The 15,262-nt window shown below is 43.5% G+C and overlaps 1 protein-coding gene across 1 annotated transcript in view; it reads left to right on the top strand.

Annotated features, from left to right (window-relative positions):
* Window positions 1–128: 128 nt before the first annotated feature.
* fer1l4 (fer-1 like family member 4) overlaps window positions 129–15,262 on the top strand; it is a 15,736-nt gene continuing 602 nt past the window's right edge. Inside the window, exons 1-47 of the mRNA XM_077725879.1 lie at window positions 129–270; window positions 647–702; window positions 1,430–1,518; window positions 1,598–1,697; window positions 1,815–1,909; window positions 1,978–2,016; window positions 2,078–2,254; window positions 2,313–2,373; window positions 2,446–2,577; window positions 3,108–3,170; window positions 3,245–3,329; window positions 3,385–3,550; window positions 3,620–3,800; window positions 3,869–4,055; window positions 4,118–4,197; window positions 4,284–4,403; window positions 4,477–4,531; window positions 4,596–4,690; window positions 4,814–4,922; window positions 5,120–5,339; window positions 5,424–5,556; window positions 5,620–5,720; window positions 5,809–5,896; window positions 5,972–6,088; window positions 6,159–6,311; window positions 6,804–6,993; window positions 7,332–7,456; window positions 7,912–8,046; window positions 8,123–8,296; window positions 8,675–8,785; window positions 8,859–9,020; window positions 9,097–9,268; window positions 9,652–9,773; window positions 9,830–9,946; window positions 10,029–10,086; window positions 10,161–10,258; window positions 10,777–10,911; window positions 10,984–11,103; window positions 11,343–11,470; window positions 11,752–11,922; window positions 12,003–12,157; window positions 12,698–12,879; window positions 12,948–13,033; window positions 13,607–13,705; window positions 13,780–13,897; window positions 14,203–14,326; window positions 14,453–14,763. Coding sequence (XP_077582005.1) covers window positions 192–270; window positions 647–702; window positions 1,430–1,518; window positions 1,598–1,697; window positions 1,815–1,909; window positions 1,978–2,016; window positions 2,078–2,254; window positions 2,313–2,373; window positions 2,446–2,577; window positions 3,108–3,170; window positions 3,245–3,329; window positions 3,385–3,550; window positions 3,620–3,800; window positions 3,869–4,055; window positions 4,118–4,197; window positions 4,284–4,403; window positions 4,477–4,531; window positions 4,596–4,690; window positions 4,814–4,922; window positions 5,120–5,339; window positions 5,424–5,556; window positions 5,620–5,720; window positions 5,809–5,896; window positions 5,972–6,088; window positions 6,159–6,311; window positions 6,804–6,993; window positions 7,332–7,456; window positions 7,912–8,046; window positions 8,123–8,296; window positions 8,675–8,785; window positions 8,859–9,020; window positions 9,097–9,268; window positions 9,652–9,773; window positions 9,830–9,946; window positions 10,029–10,086; window positions 10,161–10,258; window positions 10,777–10,911; window positions 10,984–11,103; window positions 11,343–11,470; window positions 11,752–11,922; window positions 12,003–12,157; window positions 12,698–12,879; window positions 12,948–13,033; window positions 13,607–13,705; window positions 13,780–13,897; window positions 14,203–14,326; window positions 14,453–14,763 — 5,874 coding nt within the window. The 5' untranslated portion in view covers window positions 129–191. The remainder of the gene's footprint in view (window positions 271–646; window positions 703–1,429; window positions 1,519–1,597; window positions 1,698–1,814; window positions 1,910–1,977; window positions 2,017–2,077; window positions 2,255–2,312; window positions 2,374–2,445; window positions 2,578–3,107; window positions 3,171–3,244; window positions 3,330–3,384; window positions 3,551–3,619; window positions 3,801–3,868; window positions 4,056–4,117; window positions 4,198–4,283; window positions 4,404–4,476; window positions 4,532–4,595; window positions 4,691–4,813; window positions 4,923–5,119; window positions 5,340–5,423; window positions 5,557–5,619; window positions 5,721–5,808; window positions 5,897–5,971; window positions 6,089–6,158; window positions 6,312–6,803; window positions 6,994–7,331; window positions 7,457–7,911; window positions 8,047–8,122; window positions 8,297–8,674; window positions 8,786–8,858; window positions 9,021–9,096; window positions 9,269–9,651; window positions 9,774–9,829; window positions 9,947–10,028; window positions 10,087–10,160; window positions 10,259–10,776; window positions 10,912–10,983; window positions 11,104–11,342; window positions 11,471–11,751; window positions 11,923–12,002; window positions 12,158–12,697; window positions 12,880–12,947; window positions 13,034–13,606; window positions 13,706–13,779; window positions 13,898–14,202; window positions 14,327–14,452; window positions 14,764–15,262) is intronic.

Raw genomic sequence — 15,262 nt, 5'->3', positions numbered from 1 at the left:
TTTTATTTTTTAAATTGTGTGAAAATACGGACGCCGGCCATATTTGTTTTTCCCATTGGTCTGTGTGCATAGTCAACAGAGGAAACGAGTCGAGCCGGTCCATCATTAAACGCCACGTGGAAAGGGACTAAACGGGACCTAAGACCGAATCCCTAAGAAAGTGTTTTGCATCTCGCTGGAGTCGGCCGGTCATGTCCATCAGCGTCAATGTCAGAAAGGTCACTAACTTGCCTGGACAAGCACAACGTGTGGTTCATCTTTCCTTCAGAGGTTGGTTGCTCGCTTTGTTTGGACGTCTATGGGCCTTAACAGCTGTTTTATTCAAGATATATTAAAACATAAATTTAAAAAAACTACAATATTAAAAAAATGCAATGGTAAAACTTTTCAAAATGACACTAGCCCTATTTTTTTAATTCATATTTTATCTTCATTCATATCTATTTATTGATAAGTATTTTTTAAAATGATTTTAGAAGCAAATCTCCGAGATGATATTAATTGGGTCCAAATCCACATGGCCAATATGGCAATATTGTCTTCATTTTGTGCAGCGGACTTCATTCATACATTGTTCAATTCATTATCATTATGGCAAAAAAAATTGACCAAATATGATTTGATTGAGAACATTTTTTTCTTTCAGGATTCACTCAGAAGACCCGAGTGGTGCTCAGCGAGGGCGTGGCTTTCTATAACGAGGTGGGGACCCATCGTGGTGGTGGTGCGTTTGAGAACATCCCGTTTATTAGTGCGCTCGTTTTATGTTTATTTTGTTTTTTGGGGGAGCTTTTTTTTTTAACAGAAACAATTGGCTACCCTTGCCACACACACACACACACACACACACACACACACACGGACATACACAAACACACACGGACGCATACATACGTGCAAGCTACTCCCTGAATACACGCGTGCTTCAAGTTTACCTAATTTCACACGGCTGGCAAATCACTGACGGCGTCATACGTCCAATCTATCTCCACTGAAAATGAACGTTGGTTCGTTAAATCTATATTTCTTAAATAAATCCTGAACTTTTAATTATTTTGGACTGAAATTGATATACCTCAAGTGTATTTATACAAAGGAAAAACATTTTGTTTGCATGTAGACATTTATAGTCAAATAATTGTTTTGTACTGCTAAAATAACTGCATTTTTAGGGTGAATATTTCTTTATTATTAATGTTATTTTTGTCATTTCAATATTAGTTTTCTATTAATTTACCTAATATATACTTATAGTGTTTGTATTATAGTGTGTGTATATATAAAATTAAAATAACGTTATATTTTGTTGATGTTAAACAGCCTAAATCAAACAACCGTATTCAGGTAGTAATGTATCTATGTTGATATAGATATATAATGTCATAATGTCATAATAAATATGCTATGTTGTGCGTATGACCCGAGGCAGTCTTTCCGCTGGCCCCACTACGGCAAAATCATCCGACATGAAGTGCTGAGCATCCGAGTTTACAACTTTAGCAAAGTCTTCTCCAACAGGTGAGGAAGGGAAAGAGGTTGGCCAACAACCGCCTGGCCAATGGGCGTGGCCAATAGGCATTACCAATGTCTTTTGCAGGCTCCTGGGCAAACTGGTGGTGGGCCTGGAGCACATCGTCACCTCTGGGAGGCTCCTGTTGCGGGAACCGCTCACCGATGGCAAACATCTCCTCACGGATGTGAGTCAGACGCTTGGCCCCGCCCACTTTACGGCCTGGGCGTCTACTCCTTTTGCACTGAGGGATGTCAGTATTCCTATTAAGGCCTTTACAATGGCATGTTATGTGTTTGTGTAGATCTATGTGGAGTTGGACATCCGCTACCATCCAGTGGAGGGCGCCGCAGGAGGTTGGGAGGGTCAGGACTTTGTCAGAGTGGACGATGAAGACCAGTAAGAATATTTTTTTTTTTTAAATGGCCATCAGTCGTCCAATCGTTTGACTGCTCTCTCTTCGTTAGATCGGGTTCCTTCAACGAAGCCTTCCAAGACGACGAGAGGTAAGAACGTGGATCGCGGCGGCCATTGCTGTACCAAGCTCCCATCCGTCTCTAACCAAAGTCCCGAGACCTCGAGCCGTTTCGAGAGGGAATTGGAGAGGGAAGCTCGACAAATGGGGCGTGACCTCATCCGGCAACGAGGCGGCGCCGACCACGACTCCGAGGAAGACTCCGACAGCGACTCCGACGACCAGCTGGACTTGGACATGTGCGACGTGGTCTTCACTCCTCTGATGAGGTCTGCTCACGAGGGGTGCCGGATTCCGTCTCCGAGGCTACATTTTGCGCCTGTGTAGTCGTTCCAGGCCGCTGTCCAGGCACGTCATCGCGGCTATGCCCAGAGTTCAAAGTTTCCAGGTGATTTAACCGTGCATGGGTGGGTGGTGGTGTCGGAGCTGGGATTAACCAATCCGACCGACCGACCGGCAGGTCAACGTCAACATCGTGGAAGCTCAGCAACTGGCGGGCGTCAACATCAACCCGGCCGTGTTCATCCGAGTGGGGGAGCAGAAGAAGCACACCACCACGCAGAAGTCTACCAGTTTTCCCTTTTACAATGAAGTACGTGAAGGCAACCACACAACTACAGTTATCAGAAATTAAAGTACCAAATGAACTGAGTTGAGGAGGGTTGGTCTTGAGGCAAGCTAGGGTAGATAACAGTTGGCTAAAGTGCAGTATGTACTGTATTTTCTCTCATATAAGCCACCCCCTGCGTATAAGCCTTAACATTTCCTTAAAATCGTTGGTTTTTCTTCAATTTTTCGCGTTTAAGCCGCCCCCTGATTCCCAATTTTCACTTCCATATTAATAGAGAGTACAAATGTCTTATTTTGAAGGAAAGAGCTTAAGAAAACTCATTGTACATGCTATTTCTGACATACTGTATGAATTAAAAGCATATTATTAGGGTCAATAGCATAATGAATTAATGTATCCAGTAATGCTTGTTTTCTTACTGCAAAACTGAAAATAACCAACAAATAGTAAATGTTACGTTGCCAATATCTACTGGTGAGAAAGAGTATAGCAAGTCTTATGCGCATATAAGCCGTTTGGTAAGGTAGAGGTGTACCAAATTTCCATTCCAGAACTTTCAGTTTGAGTTCCACGAGACTCCGGAAATCCTCTTTGACAAAGTTATAGAGATCAAGGTGAGTTGGTCCTTCGTCATAGATGGGATTGGTCTTTCCTGGGAAAGGACGACAAACCTTCCGTCTTTTTGCAGGTGTACCACCGCCGCACTTTGGCCTTCCTGACCACCCACATCGGAACCTTCAAAATCGACATCTCTACCATCTTCCGCCAGCCAGGTACCGTTGAATAGACATGGCGTCCTACCGAATGACTTCGCCCACTTCTTCGCAGATCACCGCTTCTACCAAAAGTGGGCGCCGCTCACCGACCCGGCCGATACCCGGTCCGGGGCTAAGGGCTACGTCAAAGCCACCTTGGGTGTTCTGATGAAGGGCGAGGCCATCAACGCCCCCAGCTTACCGCCTTCCACGTCCAACACCAACGAGGACATTGAGAGGTCCATTGGGTCCCGTTTTAAGGGTTCTTTCCAAGACCAAATATGTTGACAAAAATAAATTCTTGGCAGGAATCTGATGTTACCTCGTGGCATGCCCTCTGAACGTCCGTGGGCTCGATTCCGGGTGCGTCTCTACGAGGCTGAAGGACTACCCACCATGGACGCGGGTTTAATGGCCAAAATCTCCAAAGTCACGGACCGAAAAGTTTTCATCGATCCTTATGTCCAGGTTACTTTCGCTGGACAACAGGTACACCCGCCGCCATTTCGCCATTCAGGACTAGACCCTCGAGTTTGACGCGAACTGGTCCCTTTTAGGGCGAAACGTCCGTCGCTAGCGCCACCAGCTGTCCAGTTTGGAATGAGGAGATCTCCTTCATCGAACAGTTTCCGCCTCTAGCCCAGAGGATCAGAATCCAGGTCCTGGATAACACCAAGATGAAGAACGTAGCCCTAGCCACGCATTTCTTGGACCTACGACAGATTTCGGACCCTACCAGAAATGGTACAACCTGAACAAAAACCTTTATAGCCATCCTTGAACTCTTCAGAATAAACTGTCCACAGGTTTCAACCCAACTTTCGGACCCTGCTGGGTCAATCTATACGGTTCTCCTCAGAACTCTACTCTGGGAGACGTCCACCAGGTACTGGTTTCTAGAATTTCTAAGAACAGACTGCTACATTTTTAAACCAGATCCAAATGAATCCAGATGGATGTTGTCTCTCGCAGGCTTTGAACCAAGGACTCGGAGAAGGAATTTTCTATCGGGGTCGAATCCTCTTGGCTCTTTCTGTTGAGATTTACTCCTCGCCATCCGCCGCGGACTCCATTTCGGCTCCAATGGCTTTGGTACGAGCATCTGGCAAGGCAAGGGTCTCCTGGACTGGTCAGTCTGGTCTGAACTGGATTTTTTCTGTTGAAGTTGAAAGGAACTTTAAGCAGGTTGGGACTGAAGAAGCGAGGAAGCAAAAACGAAGGTAAGGAGGTTTGTTTATACCATCCCCTCTACGATTGGTCGTGACTAAACTTTGTTGGACATAGCTTCTAGCCAATCTGGCGACCAATCTGGTGAGGCGGGAGTGGAGGTCCCGGAGACTGTGACCGTGGATGTGGAGGAGATTCACCCTCTGCCTGAGGTTGGTCAGATCCAGTTTTACAAAAAAATATATTTAAAAAAAAATGGACAATGTCAAAGTGGACTGAGAACAGAGCTCTGAGGTACACCAAATATTACGGGTTAATTATTTTGTTTTGGGCAGGGCTTCCTGGGAGAAAAAGAAGACTTTCTTCTTTTAGCTTCTTTGTTTGAGGTCACCATGATGGACCCTTCTGTCGGCAGCAGGCCATTGACCTTTGAACTTTCTATAGGTAAAAAGAACAGCAATCTTATGGTTAGTCCGGCAACAATTAATCGAATAAACCGAGTCATATATTGAGCAAAATAGAGCTTCAAATTCAATGTTGACAGTTTGAGGATTTTATTTTATCAGAGTAGGGGAAACACCGTCCTCTGGTGGCGACAGTCAATATGACATAGCAACACTCCTAATTGTCAATCCCGCTAGGAAATCGTGGCAAGGCAGTAAAAACCAGGATCTCCAAGAAGAATCAAAGCCAGGAGGATCTTCGTCAAAGCCGGGAAGAGTTGAGCCAAAGCCGGGAGGATCTCAGCGAGGAAGCTCCAATTCTCCAGGATTTGGAGGAGGAGGCCCCACTCTTAAGTCCAGAACCTGAAATCAGATCCCTCTCTAAGCCTATGAGACCACAACCTACCGAGTATGACCGGTAAGGACGAGAATAGTCCGCAATTGTCCACCTTAGAGGGAACATTGACCCCCGTCTCACCCTGAATCTCGTCCCCTGTCTCAGGTCGTTCCAGTGTATCCCCCTGCAGCCCCCCATGGAGAAGCATAAGCCATGTTTGTTTATTTGGAGTCAATTTGAAAACCATAGCTTTCGTCTACACCAAGCCAACTGGCTTAGCAAGATGGCCGACAGGCTGGTGAGATTTGTCGAGCTCGGTTTCCATAACGCACTCTGACTTGGCCGTCCCGCCCACTTCAAGGAAATCGGACTGGATGAAGTAGAGCGTCTCGGGCGGCGTCCTCGTAGCAACGTGAGGGAACGTCTGGTTCACGTGCTGCTGGAATTGGTCACTTCCTGCAAGTTAGCTACCGCCATTAGCAACTTCAATCAAAAACCGTTTATATCAAAATACCAACCACTTTAATGCACATTTTTGCAAAAATTCCAGACAGTTCCGAATGTTCTCCGACAGGCGTTTTCAGTTTCGCCCCAACAACCTGGACGCGCGAAGAAAAGACTACATTAAGAAGAATTTGGTGAATTTGTTGAAAATGTATGTAGCACAAAGTACATTGAGACGCTAATTTCTTCTCTGTTGTCATCACGTTAAGGTAATCGTAGCCAGAAAAGCCATGAGGGCCAGGGTGAGGATTACCAGGCGGACGCTCAAAAAACGGCTCATGGATGTGAGGAAAATCCTCAAAAAACTTCGACACTTAGCCAATGAGGTATTGTATTATATTAATATGTTCATATATTCATAGGATGACCTCAATGCTAATAAATTGACACCGGCAGCCCCAGAGTACCATCCCAGATGCCTTTCTGTGGTTACTGAGCGGAAGCAAACGATTGGCTTATGTCAGGATCCCCGCCCACTCTGTCATCTTCTCATTGGTGGAGGACCAAAGGGGGCGGGACTGTGGTCGGGTCACCACCCTCTACATGAAGGTATGTCATATGTCATGTAGGTGTACTGTAGGTCAGTCTGTATTAGAAGGACTACAAAAATGGTTGCTTCCCACCAGAATTCAAGGATTTTTTGTGATTTATCAAGCATTTTTACATTGACGTCATTTATAAAAACTACTAAAAAGGGCTGAACTAAAATGGCACTTGTGCGACCTATATATATGTTTTTTCTTTCTTAATTATGCATTTTTTGGGCTGGTGCGACTTATACTTGGGTGCGACTTATAGTCCAGAAAATACAAAATATAAAGTCCAGTATCTCCCTGAAATAGAAATTGCCTAAAATAACCGCTTCAATCCAAAATAACAAACTGGGACTCTTAAGTTTGCCTTCTTTGGGTCTATTTTTGGTCGAGACATCTACCAAATTTTTTTGTTACTACTTGAAAACTACTTCATGCTCTGAATTTTCTAAACTGACCTAGCAGTTGCCAAGTAACCTGGACTTTAGCCAACCTATTTGTCTTGTAGTCCCCAGGTGGGTCTACCAGTGAGATCTTCGCCAAACTGGAGGTGTATTTGTGGCTTGGCCAGGCCAAGCACAGTAAGCAGTCCATCACCTCCCTACCGGACGAGTTCCTTCCCATCTACGAGGAATCGGACCGAGAGGAGGCCGTATCCACGGAGCTCCGCAAGATGCCCGTCAGTTTGTGCTGCCAAGGTGAGTTCAACCGAGTTATCCGGCCATCTGACTTGATTTTGACGGATATATCTGAAATACAACTCAGTGAGACCAATTTAAAGGAAATAGGTTTATTACCAGACTGCAGAATGGAGAGAGTGAGCTCTAACAGTAAACAATGGGTCAGTCTTTATATAGGAAAACAGAGTATAGTATAGTTTCTATGAGAAAGACCAAACTTTGGGCAAAGTCTGATGGATTGTTGTCAAGTTTTTTGTATGATTACGATGTTTCTATACTTACAAAAAATGACATAATTTGAACAAGCAATTTCCAAGCGTATTTGTCATCTTATCTTACAATTTTGACGTTGGCAGACAGTCGCTACTTTCAGCTGCGGTGTCATCTCTACCAAGCTCGAGGCATCATGGCGGCCGACGCCGACGGTTTATCGGACCCCTTCGCCAAGGTGCTCTTCTCCACACAATGTCAGGTGACCAGGGTAGGTGTTCTATCAAATCAGAAGTTTAGTGCAGGAATAAAATGGTGCCTTGAGTTGTAGGTCATGAGAGATTCCCTGATTTATTAATATCGTGTGGAAATACTCATATGTTTTGATTTAATGACTCAATGGCATAAATAGATGATTTTATGATTTTGTTGAATCAATCATTTTGAAACCATTTGGGAAAAAAGCTAGTTATGACTTCATTTTAATGTTGAATGCATTGACTTTAATGGAAATGCTGCCCCTACCAAAATGGCCGCCCTCAGACCACGTTAGTAGGGGCAATAATGTCTTTTTATGCTTCTGCCATTGCAAATGCAATGAGTTCATCACGGGTTGACAACAAATCCATTTAATGTTGGAGTGAAGGGTATTTTATTCATTTTTATTCATTTTTATTCATATTTATTCATATTTAACCCTTTCATGATCTTTTTTACGCACTCCAGGTGTCCCCAGACACCCTTTCGCCGTCATGGTCCGAGTGTCTGATGTTTGACCGTGTCCTCTTGGAGGGAACCTTGGAAGACCTTCGCCACGACCCCCCTCTGGTCATCATCCATATCTTCGACTACGACGCCGTGGTAAGTCAGTCGGCCGGATTATGGCGGCGTAAACGCCCGGGAGAATGACGTCGGTGGGCGCCATTGCCGACGGCAGGGCAGCCCCAAACCGCTGGGGCGAGCGTACGCCGAACCGGACTTGAAAGCCGCCGAGGCGCTCTACCAGAAGCCGTATCTGCGTTTCTACGACATCAACCTGGGCAGGGCGGCGGCGGGGGAGCTGCTGGCCGCATTCGAGCTCATCGAGTTGGACTACTCGGCGTTTGGCGAGGTGACCATTAGACTCGTTTTAGGTGGGATGGGCGGATAATTGATTATCCAATGAGTGGACACCCGTTTTGAGACATTGTGGAGCTAAAAAATGGGCAAAATTCACAATATTGAATATATAAATAGATAAAAATAGCTCATTTTAACATTTTTTTTATACTAAAATTCAAATTTTCCTATATATTTTTGTCAAAAAGATTTTTCCTAATTCATAAAATGAACAAAATTAGGAATGGTCAGTATCCTTTTGAATGTAATTCATTGAAACATATTCAAACAAAAACAAGAATTGGGATTAGTGTTACACTGTTATTAGTCAATGATGAAAATAATCTTTTTTTTTTTTTATGACCCATAATTTGGGCCATTCTCCCGCTAGCCCACCCTTCCTGCCAGCGTAGACCCTCAAGAGCTGACCTACTCGCAAATCCGCCGTTGCTACGACATCCCAGAGGGGGTCCGACCCGTCCTCAGAAATTTTAGAATTGAGGTATTTTGATCGCTCTTTTTTTTCGGAGTTGAAATACTATTTATGTATATATGACTTGTAAAAATGTTGCCAGGTGTTGTTTTGGGGATTGCGGGAGCTAAAGCGCGTCCAGCTGTTTGAAGTGGAGCGCCCCCTAGTGAGGGTAGAGTGTGCCGGCCGTTTGTTGGAGTCGGAGGAGATGGAAAGCTACAAGACCCACGCCAACTTTAAGGAGGTGGTCCGCTTTCTCCACTTGGTGAGTAGGGCCTTACGGCCATTTTGGAAAGTCAGGGGTCGGAAAAGCCACACGAGTTTTCTTGGCCAATCAGAAGCTGCCAGAGCATTCTTACCTCCACCCCCCCTTGACGCTGTTTGTGATGGAGCGCCGAGCGTTCGGCCGCCAGGTGCTGGTGGGGACCCACGTGGTCCAGAGCCTCATGGACTTTGCGCCCCCCGAGCTGAGCGAAGAACCAGAGGAGGATGAAGAGGACCCTAAATCTAAAGGTGAGGGCGCGGGGGTGTCTTATCGTATTCTGGGTTTCCATCATAGAGCTAGGGTGTTGGTTAATCCACATCGTCACCTTATGAAAATAACTGCCTTCCAATTACGGGCCAGAGTTTGCCCACGGGCCGCAGGTTTGTCAACAATTAATTTCCATGTGACAAAGTGTATCAAGTAATACCTCAAATAAAAGGCCACTATCGGGGCGTCACATATTTGACAAAATCTTCTGAATATTTCGTCACCTGATTGTTAAATCAGCAATTAAGTATGTTTCTACAACAGGTAAAACATATGCAATAAAATTTTCAAATGAAAGGCCACAATGAGGGTGTTCTAACTATGTTATGATACTTTAATGACTTTCTTTTGCATATGTCTCCAGGATGGAATAACTTTGTGGCTTTTTCTCGGACCACTGTCCTGAAATCAGTGAGAAAGATCAAACTGGGCAACCTGTCAATCGACGAATCATTGATCCCTAAAACTGCTATCAAGTTCATCACTGTACGTTTTGCCCATTATTATTATGATTTGTTTTTCATAGCTTTTTTTGTATGCAGGCACCTTTCAAGAAACTTCTCAACGACGAAGAGGAACTGGAGGAAGATGTGCCAGAAAACGAAGAACTGGACTGGTGGTCCAAGTACTACGCTTCCCTGGAAGAGCTGGAAAAACAGGTTTATACCTTTTTAATATCCCAACCCATCCATACAAATGATGCAATTCATGTACAGATAGGCTCATTTTTCTTGTTTTCAGGCGGCCGAAGAACTGGAGAGGAAGAAGAAGGAAGAGGAAAGAGATCGGGTCACCACAAGTGGGCTCTCCAACGATGCTAAACTAATATAACTAAATAGATTTGATTGTTAAATCTATTATTTTCTGTATGAGGGCGAGGGAAAATCGTCATTGAAGATGAAAACGACGCCGCGATGGATGTGGTGGTGCAAGTGGAAACTCCAAAGCGGAAGAAGATCGCCACCCTCAAGGTCAGAATTTCAAGAACAGAACCAGATGCACAAAGGAAGAGGATGTCAGCCATTTTGAAATGAAACAAGAATTTGGCACTCTGAAGCGCCGCCTTGACGGAAAAAATTAATTTTAAAAAACGAGCCAAAATTAAATTAGGAAATCAAGGCCATCACAAAAAGATGTCCCAAAAAAGTCCTCTAAGAGTAAATGGAACAGGACATCGGCCATTTTTTTTTTTAGTTTGAATGACCAATTTTACACTGAATGTGCTGCTGAGAAAGTTAGGTAAAAGTCAGCCAAGATTTCACCAAAAATAGGTCGGAAGTCGGCCATTTTTATTTGATTTTATTACACTATTTGCGCTTGCTCAGAAAATATCGAAAAAAATCATCCTTTTCCTGAAATAGAAATGAAAGTATCAACAAATAATGTTTATCATTTGGACAGAATATCAACCATTTTGATATAAAACAGTCATTTTGTTCTCATGCTACAAGTGAAGACATTGATTTTTTTCTGCTTTTCTGCCGTTTAGTTGTACGCGGGCGACTTGGAGTCGGAATTCCATCAATTTCAAGACTGGCTAAAGATCTTCCCGCTGTACAAAGGCCAGGCCATCAGCGAGGACGCCGAGGAAGAAGAAGAAGAGCGTCTGATGGGAAAATACAAGGTTCTCCCTCTCATCCGTCCCCTAATCTTCCTAGCTAGCCTTTTTAACATCACCATTTTTTTTTCTCCTCAGGGTTCCTTCCTGGTCTACCCGGTGGATTCGGACGATGAAGACGACTTCAAGTGCCAGATCACCAAAGGAATCCCGCAAAACTCGCCGCTCAAATTGCTGGTTCGGATTTATGTGGTCAAGGTAGACACCAGTTTATTGATAATATTCAAACAAAAACAAAACAAGTAGCATACAATGTCAATGTATACATTTTTCCCGTATTTTATACGTTTTTTAATCTTTTCAAATTGTGTATGCCATATAGCAAACTTTGTATGGGGAAGAAAAAAATAATAATTACGTTTTTTGTGTAAAACCGACCCATTTCGGCTGTAATCCAATGTTTTTTTTGTCAAATTTCTTCTTCTGTGGTCTGGCAGGCGACCAATCTGGCTCCCAGCGACCCCAACGGCAAATCCGATCCATACCTGGTGGTCCGAATCGGCACCCAGTATCAAGATACCAAAGATCGTTATGTACCCAAACAACTCAACCCTGTTTTCGGAGAGTGCGTATTTTAACATTATTAAATGACATTTTAATATTTCTTAATACATTCCTTTTGACTTGACTTTGTACTTTATACTTTTGACTTTAATGATGAGTGATGAGTATGTTAATACTTTAATCCTTTGTTGTTTCATATGTACTGTTAACAGATGCACTTTTTTATGTGTATCGTATCTTGTGCTGACCCAGCGGCCCATCTGTCAAATTTTTAAAGTCAATGTGACCCCAGGGCCCGAAATCTTGCTTAAAAACAAGAATTGCTTTTTCATTTTTTTGCAGGGTCTTTGAACTGACGGTGTCGTTCCCCCTGGAGACAGAAGTTGTGCTCAGGGTGATGGATCACGACCTGGTGGGGGCCGATGACGTCATTGGCGAAACCCGAGTGGACTTGGAGAACCGATTTTATAGCCGTCATCGAGCCACTTGCGGATTGGCCCTCTACTACGACGCGTCAGTCATTTTCTATTTCTATTTAATCACTCTTTTGAAAAGTGGATTTGCATAAAAGTGGTCATTTTGTTTGCCCGCAGGACGGGTTACAACGCATGGCGGGACACCAAAAAGCCCTCCGTCATCCTATCCGAGCTCTGCAAGACCAATGGCGTCCCGCCACCCGAATATCGAATGACCGAGGTTAAAGTCCTCAACAAGATCTTCAAGATTCCACCGGACGCCGTCCCAGAAGGTATGGACATTGATCACGATAAAAAAACTTGACTACTATTTATCACTATTTTCCCTTTTATGGTCCATTCTTTAGGTACTGCTATTTATACGCCTTATAGTCTAAAAAATATGTGACCGGACGTTTGGTCGCCAGTCTTTTGGTCACCGTTCAAAAGTACTTAGATATTAAACAGTACTTAGATATTAAACAGTACTTAGATATTAAACTATTTCTGTTAGATATTAAACAGTACTTAGATATTAAACTATTTCTGTTAGATATTAAACTCTGTTTCTTAGATATGAAACTCTCTCTCATGAATATAATTTTGAGAGCTGGTTTCAACAGTAAACTCTCTGTCACCATTTGACCGGTGACCAAAAGTCCGGCGACCAAAAGACCGGTGACCAAACGTCCGAGCACAAAAAAATATGGCAAAATACAACTAACATTTCCAAATAACAAAGTAGGGAACTTTTTTTTTTCCTTCCTAAAATAATCTACTTGGTAAGCAAAAATTAAGAGTTTTTAATGGCGGTGCTCTCTCTCTCTCTCCAGAACTTTGGAAGAAGAGCAAACGTTCAGAGGAGGAAGCGGAGGAGGCGGAAGAGCACGCCGCTGTCAGCGTCCTGCGCCGTTGGGGCGACATGAACGAGTTCCTCCCCGGGGCCATGCCGCTCGTCCCCGAGCACGTGGAAATCCGCCCGCTGGTCAACCAGGACAAACTCGGGCTCCCGCAGGTAGGTGCCTCCGGGCGACCTATCCCAGTGACCGTCACCGGGCTGCCCTGGCTCGCTCCTTCTCGCAGGGCTACCTCCACATGTGGGTGGACATCTTCCCCACGGACGTCCCGGCCCCGCCCCCCGTGGACATCAAACCCAGATTGCCCGTTCAGTGAGTCCAAATTTCCAAACTTTTTCTTCCCATCCAAATCACAAGAGCACTAAAAATGAAATACATAAATAAATTAGAAGAGTAATTTTTATTAATTTATGTAAACCTTTAATACAAAAACCAACACACCATTCAATACTTAAAACAACTGTAGTTTAAATGTAGTCAATCAAATGCTAAATCAAAGCTAACTTGCATAGCAAAAGTCTGCTAGCTTAAATGCTAATGCATTTTTCCCATTCAAAGACATATTTTTGAATGAAAAAAAATGCTAAATATTCCTTCCAAACTAAATTCCAAATGCAAAAAAACATAAAGTCTCACTCATTTACTTTCCGGGCCGCACAAAACGATGCAGCGGGCCAGATTTGACCCCCGGGCCGCCACTTTGACACACGTGCCTTAGAGTTTTAGGTGAGTTATATTAACTGTTGCCAACAGAAGGCAGTGTCTACTCCCAAAACAACAACACTTTCAAAACAAACCATTACAATATGAATTGTCAAAGCGGCAAACATGAATCTTTTTTATGAACAAATGACTCAATTTAATTGATTCATTGTTGAATCACAGGCACGAACTGCGCGTCATCATCTGGAACACAGACGACGTCTTCCTGGAGGACGTCAACCCCTTCACTGGCGACCCGTCGTCTGATATCTACGTAAAAGGGTCGGCATCACACCCGAGTCGACTCTCGGTGGTTCGATCCACCATCTTTGTTTTTCTTCTTCTTTTTTTTGCAGCTGGATTCGTGGCATGGAAGGCGACAAACAGGAGACGGACGTCCACTTCAACTCACTTACCGGAGAAGGAAATTTCAACTGGAGATTCGTCTTCCGCTTTGACTACTTACCCACAGAGGTATAACTTAAAACTTATTGGTTGAAATCAAGGCACTCTAGGAACTCTAGGATTGATCCAACTCGGCCATTTTGGCACCAAAAAAGTCCTTTGGGGCTTCAAAAATGGTTGAAATCAATGTTGGGCTGACTGTATTTATTCGCATTTGATCACTGAATCAAGAATACGGCTTATATGCGCATAAAAAGACGACAAATGCCCGAAAAATCAACGTAACAACGCCATAACATATTTCATTCATACAGTATATCTCAGATGGATGATAATTTTCATCAAAAATCCAAAACTAATCCATTTTTTTTTAGAAAGAAGTGGTGTACAAGCGCAAAGAGTCGTTTTTCTCGCTGGAAGAGTCGGAATTTCGTCAGCCGGCCGTCCTCACGCTGCAGATTTGGGACTACGACCGCGTCTCGGCTAACGACTTCCTTGGTAAGTTTATGGCCCAAAATATGGACTTTTCTTTGGGGGACAAGTTTAAATCTTGGACATTCTAAATAATAGTCCATCCATGGGCCAAGTTCACTTTTTTACTGTTTTTGCAAACCCCGTCTCGAGGTTCCATCGAGCTGCGTCTGAGCGACATGGTCCGCGGCGCCAAGTCGGCGGACCAGTGCACGGTGCAGATGGCCAAGGAGCGTGCAGGACCGCGGGCGTCCATCTTTCGCTCCAAAAAGTTGAAGGGCTGGTGGCCCCTCACACGACTCAAAACGGCAAGAGACTATGAACGCGAGGCCGCCCAAAACAAGGACAAAAAGAAGAAGAAGAAGAAGACGGGGAGCAAGCCCAAAGGCAAAGACAAGTGGTCTCGCTTGAAGCAGGAGGACGTCCAGTTCACCGACAATGCCGGAAACGTCCATCTGCTCATGGTGGCCGTTTTTTGCTTTTTTTTTTTAGCTTAATTTGATGCATAGGCTGCATTTTTTCTATTGAAAGTCTTTAAAAAACTCACATTTGGTAATTATAGTCTGTTCATTATTATAGTAATAGTCGTCAAACCAAAATGGAAACGTATAAGGCTTTAAAAAAGTATATTTTTGTTAAAATTCAAATAGGATATTTAATTTTTTTTTTTATAATATGAAGACAGTTTTATTCCAAATACTGAAATGTGTGTAACCCAAAGGTTATAAAAGTTGATTTTTTTAATTTTAGTTTGAAGAAAAAAAAATCAAACAATTATTTTTTATTGATGTTTTGAGTGAATTAGCTATTTTCCCAAAAGTTAACATTTGCAAACCAAATGAACGCAACCAAATTCAACATGGCCCTTCGACCTTTTGACCTATTGAGTTTTTCCGTTTCATATTCCAGAGTTTAATCATAATCCCTTTATTCGTTCTTCAGTTATCTTAAAAACAAACACAC

This window comes from Stigmatopora nigra, chromosome 10, assembly GCF_051989575.1.
Source record: "Stigmatopora nigra isolate UIUO_SnigA chromosome 10, RoL_Snig_1.1, whole genome shotgun sequence".
In the NCBI taxonomy this organism is placed as follows: Eukaryota; Metazoa; Chordata; class Actinopteri; order Syngnathiformes; family Syngnathidae; genus Stigmatopora; species Stigmatopora nigra.
Note: the sequence above shows the minus strand (reverse complement) of the source record. Positions and strands in the feature narration are given on the sequence as shown.